Here is a 9,121-nt window from a genome sequence, read left to right as displayed (position 1 = left end):
GCAGCTTCTAACTTATACGGAGAGTTAAGAATATACTTTCAGGAGTGTAGGGGCTTAGATACTGCTAGCCCCGAAAGATCACTGCGTATCAACTGGAACAAATATTCATGAGCCCTAGCATATGTACCATTAAGACTGATAGACGTCTAATAAGCACTACTTTTCATGACTGCATTATGCAGGAGGATTAAGTTAACAATTGCTCTATTGTACGTGCTTCAGCACAAGACATTTGCAGTAATGGTCATATAGAGTAAGACAAAGCTCCCACAAAGGTAATCAACACAGAGCAGTTTTTTGACTACCTAATTAAAGTTCTTGAAGCAAAATGACTACATTATGTTATTGTATTACATCACTCATCTATGAGCTGTTTTGTTTCCAATAACCACAACACTTAATATAGAAAAAACCAAAAATGGGACTATTCTCAAGAAGGTAAGAAACTAAAGTGGAGAACTGTCCCAAAATGCTTAACAGACAAAAAAAAAAAAAAAAAAAAAAGGCAGAACTTTCTAAAATATTCTAAAGTTAAATGGCAACCTTTTTTTTTTTTATGTAGACAAGTTGCTTCACAACTATATATTTTCAAAAAGACATGAAATGTCATACTCTTTTTACTTAAGTGTAAGTTGAAGAAAGTGCAAATAAGTCCCACTACTTATGCTTTACTAGGCATAGTAACTAAAACATAAAATTAGCTTACCCACCTACCTATACAGTATAGTGTTGACATTGAGAGTTTTGAAATATTTAAACATACCACATGCTAAGTTAATCAGAAACATAAAGGGAAACTGTGTGTACGGAAAACTGCCCTACCAGCAGCAGTTTAATATATGTCATAGACAGCATCTTTCCAGTTTCCAGTACATGAAAAAGTAGTGGAAAATGTTTGGTCCCACATACTCTATACAAAACCAAATGATCAAAATAAAGCCTATCAATTAAGTCTTAAGATTTTTCTAGCAAAAATATTTTTGATTTGGCACAGTGAAAGCAAAGATGGATATCAAGATACACAAGACTAATCATGCAAACAACTGCAAGTGAGATATATTAAACACTAAGTTCATGACTGACATTCTCAATATATACCTTTTTTAAAAAAAAAAAAAAAAACATGGTGGGGTAGGTAAAGTTAAAATCCATTCTGAGCTATATGTAGCCTTACTCAGAAGTATGTAGTACTTTTAGTGTTATCAATTCTCTTTTCCATCTACAAAGCAAAAAAAAAAAAAAAAAAAAAGAAATGTCTTTCCCAAGGAGTCATTTTAGACCTTTTTCAAATACTCTAGGAAATTAATTCTAGCAGAACTTCAGAATGTCAGCCTTGAACAAGATTTAAGCAAATCTGGTTTCTCTTCTTATTAACAAGTTAGGATATTTCAGAAACGAGTTACTGATGTGAAATCACACGTGAATTCAAATATGAAAATTAGAAATTCAGTAGTCAGGTAAACTCGCACACATCATGCAAGGAAGGACTTACCCCTTCTTTTCAGCCATGGCCTAGGCTGCCTGCTGAGTTAAAAAACAAGTTTCAAATAAGTTTTTAAAACCAGATTATACCTAAATCTTATAATTTCTGTTTCACATAAAAAAGAAGAAAAACTCTAAAAGCAACTTCCAACACCAAGAAAAGGTTTGCTCACACAGTTCAGAGATGAGAACTTCATTCACTGAACTTTCCTTACTTGCAGACCTCTTAACTCAGAAAGAACAATTCTCAGAATCCAAGTGGCTTTCTAAAAATAACTACAAATAAATAAAAAAATGATATAAAAGTAGAGGTGGGGTAGGACAACAACAGTCTTATAGTTTCCCATCCTCACCCCAGTCTAAAATTAGTTTTAAAGCAGATTTCTGACACATTTACTGAAATACTGTCCAAAGGTAGAGGATGAAAAATGTAAATTCTTACAGCATCTAAGGGCTAGTTAAGAACCAAAATGCCTAGTGCCTTTTACTTATATTTTTTCTCTTAGTGTACTATTTTAACTAAGAAGTCTAACTATTCTGAGGGGGTGGTGGTGGAAATCACTACACTTGAAATCCAACTTCTAGAATGGTATATTGCAAAATGTCTAAGAAAGTAAAGATATTCCCAAAAGAAATAGGAAAAATATACTGGGCCCATACTATATACTATTAAAACAGGAGAACTGTGCTAAGAACCAACCTGAGCACTAATTTGTATAAAGTTTGGGAGCAAGAAAATCGGAACACATACAAAAATTAAAACTTACAGTGATCAAATTTTAAGACCCACAGTGTACCTAACTTTGATAAGACAGGCTTAGGCAAGTGCCAATGTGTCTATGGCAACTGGATAAACTATTGTAACAATTAGGGCAGAAAAATAATAGGGCAGAAAAATAATCTCCTTTGCAACCTTTCTCTATATTGCTAATTTGCATTTTGGAAAAAAATTAGTTTTAGAAAGGAATGTGAAGACTCTGTACAATATGCATCAGAACAGTTTAAATTTGAAGGCATTGAATGTTGATTGTCTTAAGCATTATTTACACTCATTAACTTATTCAATTAATCCTACAACTCCTGGAAAAAGTCTCCTAAAATTTTTTAATGCCTTTGATTTTTGTCTAGACAAATAGTACTTTTCTCCTCAAAAAAAGTTCACATATGTAACTTCCTCGATCTCCTTAGCTCAAGATTAATACTTTCGCCAGCCACTATCATCTCCAAGTGTGGCCTGAAGTCTATGAACATTGTCGCTAAAGACATAAAACATTTCCAAAAACGTATGAACCAACATCAAATTTCTCACTAGCCCTCTCTTCTAGAAATAAACAATATAGTACTTTTACACAGACACACATAAAATAACAATGCAAACATTCTGAAATCATTTTTGCTGAACTACTGTGCTTTTCTTCAAATTTCAGTCTCACTATTGCACATACCTCCTGCAGATTAGAGCTTAATGCATCAATCCGATTTCATCAAAACCAACCATTCAGGGGGAAGACAGAAAAAAGAGAGAGAGAAAAAAAAAAGATCAAAGTAAATGTGCAAATAAAAGCGGTGTTTTAAAGCACGTTCATAATCTAAGTCCTTAAGACAAGAGTCCTAACGTGTTGGCAGAAAAACAACCAAGTAACTAAACCTGGTTTTTCTCACTTGTCTTTTAGTAAGATCTTATTTAACGAACGAACACACACACACACACACACACACACACCACACACCCAAAGACAGATAGATACAAGACAGCAGGCTAACAAAAATTACCACATACAGAGCAGGGCTACCCATCTTTTAACTATATTTCCTTTATATGGGGGCAATAATCAGTTCAGGTAGAAAATAACTTATTGACATACTTTTTCAGTCTGGTTATCATCAGTCTCACAAAATAGTTAACTGTTTCAAGCAGCATTCAATCTAGAGAACCTAGCATTCAATCTGAGAGCTTGGCACTCGCCGCATGTTTAGGGCATGCCGATGTATTTCTTGCATCTGCCTGATCCGGTCCTTCTGCCACATTAAGTTTTGAGGCATAGGATATCTCTGCGTGCCGTGCAAGTACCTGTACGGGATTCGCACATGGCAGGCGGTGGCTCTACAACGGGGTTGTGGCATGGGAGGAAGGAGCATCCACCTCTTTCTCTCAGCACAGTATCGGTAGGCTTCTTTCCGGTACTGTTTGTCGATATCATCACTGTTTTTCCAGCCTCCAATAATGAAAACATCATCTTTGTAATAGCAAATGGCTGCTCCTTCAATGCTTAAGACTTCAGGAGGTAAGCTTTCAAGAATTTCATCGGAAACTTGGCTGGTGATCTTTCTAACTGCTTCTTCATTTTCTAACGAGTAACTTTTGGGACAGCATGATGCTGTCTGATAGAAGTTTGAATTGACCACAGACATTTGGAAAAAGCAGTAATTGTCAATAAGTGGTAGTGATTCCACATCTTTCCACCGTCTTGTCTCTGTATCATAGCAAGTAATCACAGCCTTTAATCCATCTTCAGTATCCCTATTCACAGGAGTGCGGGCAGCAATGTATACAAACCGATCTTCAATGGCTAGTGTCTTGACATCTCGAAGAATCTTTGGCGCTGATTCCAAGTTATGCCATTTATCAAGTTCAGGATTATAAACAGTCACATCTTTAAAGCCAGGACTGAAGTTGCCATGTCCTCCAATGCTATACAGTTTCCCTTTGACTTCTGTTAGTCCAAAAGAATGCTTTCTTGTCATCAGACTACAAACATGTTCCCAGGTATTCATGTTTGGATTGTATCTTTCCACAGTTTTAGCAAATCCAGGTTCCATTGATCCAGCAACATACACATAGGATTCTGTTACTGCAACAGCATGTCCATCAAGGTGATTGTGAATGTGGGGCAGGTTTACCCATCTGTCCTCATCAACAAAATACCCCACACACTCACTCAGGTAGTCCCCTCCTTCTGACACGCCTCCAATAACCATTATCACGTCCATGTTTTGCCCGTATCGAGGTAGTAATGAGACATGAGCTGCTGGATGCTGGAATGTGCCAGACTGTATATTCTCTGCTCTCAGAGCATGTCTCTCCACTGCATCTGCCACCAACTTGACACAAACTTCGTTACTGGCCACTAGCCTCTCCGGTTTGACATGCCGAGTAAGGTAAGTAGGCTTCATTTGGGACAGTCTGAGCAATTTAAAAAGTTCTTCAAAATATTTTTCTCTCTCTTCAGCATTTCTCTGAACCCATTTTAAAACTGTTTCAAAAAGAACCTCTTCAGAATCAACCGTAATTTCCAAGTCCGACAGCCAATCTCGAATGAGATGGAAAGGCAAAGTGTAGAACTCCTCATCCTGAATTACTTTGTGGAAATTTCTCCGTATCATATCAGCAGCTTTCAGAGCAAGTTGACTCAGAGTATACATGTGAGCTAAACTATGAATGGCTACACAATTAGAGAGATGAAGTTTTTTCTTGAGAAATTCTCCACAAAATTCTTTCAAACGAATTAATAGGAACCTAATGTCAAAAAAGAGAAAGATAATTAACTTTCAAGTGTATTTTTAAAAATATTTATTTCCTTTTGTTGCCCTTGCTTTATTGTTGTAGTTATTATTGATGCCGTTGTTGTCGGATAGAACAGAGAGGAACAGAGAGAGGAGGGGAAGGCAGAGGGGGAGAGAAAGACAGACACCTGTAGACATGCTTCACCACCTGTGAAGCGACTTCCTTCAGGTAGGGGAGCCGGGGGCTTGAACCAGGATCCTTACGCTGGTCCTTGGGCTTCACACCACCTGCTTGTTTGTTTTTTAAATAGAGGGCTGGGTAGACAGCATAAAGGTTATACAGAAAGACTCTCATGCCTGGGGCTCTGAAGTTTCAGGTTCAATCCCCTGCATCATCATAGGACAGATCTGAGCAGTGCTCTGGTGTCTTTCATTAAAATAAAATATAAAGCAAAATTCAAATAAAAAAATAAAAGGGGTGGGGTGGGAGACAGTAGTGCAGTGGGGTTAAGCACACATGGTGCCAAGCACAAGGACCAGCGGAAGGATCTCAGATTGAGCCCCTGGTTTCCCACCTGGTCACTTCACAACCGGTGAAGGAGTTCTGGAGATGTCTTTCTCGCCCCCTCTCAATTTCTCTCTGTCCTATCCAACAACAGAAGCAATAACAACAAGGGGGAAAAAATGGCCACCAGGAGCAGTGGATTTGTAGTGCAGGCATTGAGCCCCAGTAATAACCCTGAGGGGGAAAAAAAAAGTGCTCTGGTTTTCTGCAGCATATTCTTCGTTTTTATTTACTTATTTATTTTCCACTATAACTTGGTGCCTGCATGACAATTCCATCTCTCTTCCATTTCTTTTATTTATTTATTTATTTATAGTTTTTAAATATTTTACTTATTTTAATGAGAGATACAGAGAGAAGGCAGAGAGACCAGAGCACTGCTCAGCTCTGGCTTATGGTGGTGCTGGGGATTGAACCTGGAACCTTGGAACCTCAGGCATGAAAGTCTCTGCATAACCATTGTGCTGTCTCCCCAGCCCAATTTCTTTCTTTCTTAGAGTGAGACAAATTTCTGCAGCATTTGTCCACCACTAATGAAGCTTCTCCCTTGCAGTTAGGGGCTGGGGCTTTAACCTGAGTCATCTGGTATGGCAATGCAGATGCTCCATGAAGTCTGACCTCTTAAGCATTTTTTTTTTTTTTTAAAAACAGACAGACAGACAGATAGCAGGAGACAAAGTGAAGGAGACTGCAGCACTCAATGCTGTGGGAAGTCAGGCTAGAACCTGGGTTATACGCAAGCCAAGGCAGTACACTATCCAAGTGCACCATTTTAACAGTCTGAAGCACGTTCTTTAACACCACAAAACCTCTCTACATGGCATCTGCCTGACTCTGGAGCACACAATCCTGGGTTGTTTTTTAAATATTTATTTATTTTCCCTTTTGTTGTCCTTGTTTCATTGTTTTAGTTATTATTGTTATTGATGTCGTCGTTGTTGGATAGAACAGAGAAATGGAGAGAGATGGGGAAGACAGAGGGAAAGAGAAAGACACCTGCAGACCTGCTTCACCGCCTGTGAAGTGACTCCCCTGCAGGCTGGGGGGGGGGGGGGACTCGGGCTCGAATGGGGATCTTTATGCTGGTCCTTGTGCTTTGTGCCACCTGCGCTTAACCCGCTGTGCTACCACCCGACTCCCAGACAAAAAAACACCTGCAACCTTGCTTCACCACTTGCAAAGCTTTCCTGCCGGGGCTCAAACCTGGGTCCTTGCGCATTGCAACATGTGCATTTAACCAGGTGCGCCACCATTTGGTTTTTTTTTTTTTTTAACCAACACTACTGAGCTAACCATTTTGCTATCTCCCCAGTCCCCCTTACACTTTTTTTTTTTTTTTTTTACCAGATCACTTCTCAGCTCTGGTTTAGTGGTGTGAATTGATCCTGGGACTTTGGAGCCTCAAGCATAAGAATCTCTTTGAAGAGGGCAGACTGGGAGTATGGATCGACCAGTCAACGTCCACGTTCAGCGGGGAAGCAATTACAGAAGCCAGACCTTCCACCTGCTGCAACCCACAATGACTCAGGGTCCATGCTCCCAGAGGGTTAAAGAACAGGAAAGCTATCAGGGGAGGGGATGGGATATGAAGATTGGGCGGCGGGAATTGTGTGGAGTTGTACCCCTCCTATCCTATGGTTTTGTTAATGTCTGTCTCCTTTCTTAAATAAAAAATAAATTAAAAAAAAAAAAAAAGAATCTCTTTGCTCGGGGGGTCGGGCAGTAGCGCAGCAGGTTAAGCGCACGTGGCACAAAGCGCGAGGACCCGCAAAAGGATCCCGGTTCAAGCCCCCGGCTCCCCACCTGCAGGGGAGTCGCTTCACAGGCAGTGAAGCAGGTCTGCAGGTGTCTATCTTTCTCTCCTCCTCTCTGTCTTCCCCTCCTCTCTCCATTTCTCTCTGTCCTATCCAGCAACAACAGCAATAACAATAATAACCACAATAATGATGAAAACAAGGGCAACAAAAAAGGAAAATAAATAAAATAAAAAAAGAATCTCTTTGCTCCAACCCACTTTTTTTTTTTTTTTTTATTAATCAAAGCACTGCAGCTTTTCCTTATGATGGTGCTGGGAATCTGAACCTGGGAGATCAGAGCCTCAGGCTTGAAAGCTGTTTGCATAACTATTATGCTGTCTCCCCAGCCCTCCTTACACGTTCTGCAATAACAAGATCGTGTTTTAAAACTTAATAAAAAAAAGCAAGTAAAACATTTGACACATACAATCCCTTTATCCAGATTGTTCCATAGTAAAATTCAAACTCCCTAAGTGAATGCGTTTCATACATTTCTCTCTTTTTTTATATTTTATTCGATCGAAACAGAGGAATCGAGAGGGGAGGGGGAAAGACACCTGCAGCCCTCCTTCACCACTCAGGAAGCTTTCCCCCTGCAGGTGGGGGCCAGGGGCTCGAACCTGCGTCCTCGGGCACTTTAACGTGTGCGCTTAGACAGGTGCGTCACCGCCTGGCCCCTCCAATATTTCTTTCTCCCACCCACTGGATTCATCCTCGCTGGGCTCCTGTTTTTAGCTCTAAGCCAAGCTGGATGCTGCTTGAGGGTCCTTGAATTTTTTTTTTCCTTTGCCACTTTGAGGTCGGTTTCGATGTCCCCTCCTCTAAAAGGTCTCTCTGCCACCCCATCACCAGCTTCCCTCCCTTTCTAGCGTCAACGCGTCATTCATCGCATGCAGAATTTCTTCTGCGTGGCTTTTTCTTTTAGCCCCTCAGGGTCGGGCGGCTGGGCGGCTGCAGCCGCGACGCCCAGAACAGAGGCAGCTCCGCAGCCATCGCCCTTTTCCGACCGAGCATCTCGCCGGGGGCTCCGCGGGGTCGCGGCCGCCCGCGCGCCCGCCCGCCCCGCCTACCTGTCGGCCAACTCCAGCACCTCGTGCACGCTGCCCGTGCTGACGCGGATGCGCCCGGTGTACATGTACTCGATAACGGCCTCCACCGTGTCGGGTTCGGGCCCCGGCTCCGAGCTCCACTTGCGCATCTCTACGCGGCCGGAGCGGGACTCGGAGAACTGGCCCGACAGCAGGGGCGTGAAGTACTCGGTGGCGGCGGCCAGCACCGAGCGGTGAGCCCGGAACTCGCGGCCTCCGGCGCCGCCGAAACACAAAGTGATGTCGCAGAAGAGGCCCTGGCGCCGCTGCTCGTTCTGCCGCCACGACAGCTCGGAGCAATGGGTGCTGCACTCGAAATCCTCGGCCTCCGGCCCCGGGTCGCCCCCGCTCGCCTCCATGGCTGATAAACCCGGGGCGGGCCCGAAGTCGACCGTGCCACTGCCTCTGACTTCGGCGGCCAGACCGGCCGACCCCGCAGCGGCCGTCTCCATGCTCTCCATCTCCAGCACTTGAAGAGATGCCGCAGCGGCCGCCGCTGCTGCAGCCGCCACAGCCGCTGCCGCCATCTTGACGCCGACTCCGCAGTGTCGGAACGATGCGGCCGTTCTGGTGCGACACAGAGGGATTCTGGGAGGAACTAGGGGCGGGGCGGGGCGAGCGGGGGGCGGGGCGGAGAGCGGGGGCGGGGCGGACGGAACTGCCCATCCGGGGCGTTTGCGTTCCAC

General features: G+C 42.9%; 1 protein-coding gene across 1 annotated transcript; it reads right to left on the bottom strand.

The window, feature by feature from the left end:
• Positions 1-3,236: 3,236 nt before the first annotated feature.
• KLHL11 (kelch like family member 11) lies at positions 3,237-9,023 on the bottom strand. Its single transcript, XM_007535476.3, has 2 exons — positions 8,418-9,023; positions 3,237-4,999 (listed from the first exon to the last, which is right to left on the bottom strand). Exons 1-2 carry the CDS (start codon positions 8,960-8,962, stop codon positions 3,418-3,420), a joined length of 2,127 nt encoding a protein of 708 aa, XP_007535538.1. The 5' UTR covers positions 8,963-9,023; the 3' UTR covers positions 3,237-3,417.
• Positions 9,024-9,121: the final 98 nt, after the last annotated feature.

Source organism: Erinaceus europaeus, chromosome 12, assembly GCF_950295315.1.
Source record: "Erinaceus europaeus chromosome 12, mEriEur2.1, whole genome shotgun sequence".
Taxonomy (NCBI): Eukaryota; Metazoa; Chordata; class Mammalia; order Eulipotyphla; family Erinaceidae; genus Erinaceus; species Erinaceus europaeus.
Note: the sequence above shows the minus strand (reverse complement) of the source record. Positions and strands in the feature narration are given on the sequence as shown.

What these genes read in the sequence shown, in the direction of transcription:
- KLHL11 (XM_007535476.3), bottom strand. Translation starts at nt 8,962, where the DNA reads ATGGCGGCAGCGGCTGTGGCGGCTGCAGCAGCGGCGGCCGCTGCGGCA. An exon ending in GTGCTGGAGTTGGCCGACAG is followed by an intron (nt 5,000 to 8,417) that starts GTAGGCGGGGCG and finishes TTTTGACATTAG; the next exon opens with GTTCCTATTAATTCGTTTGA.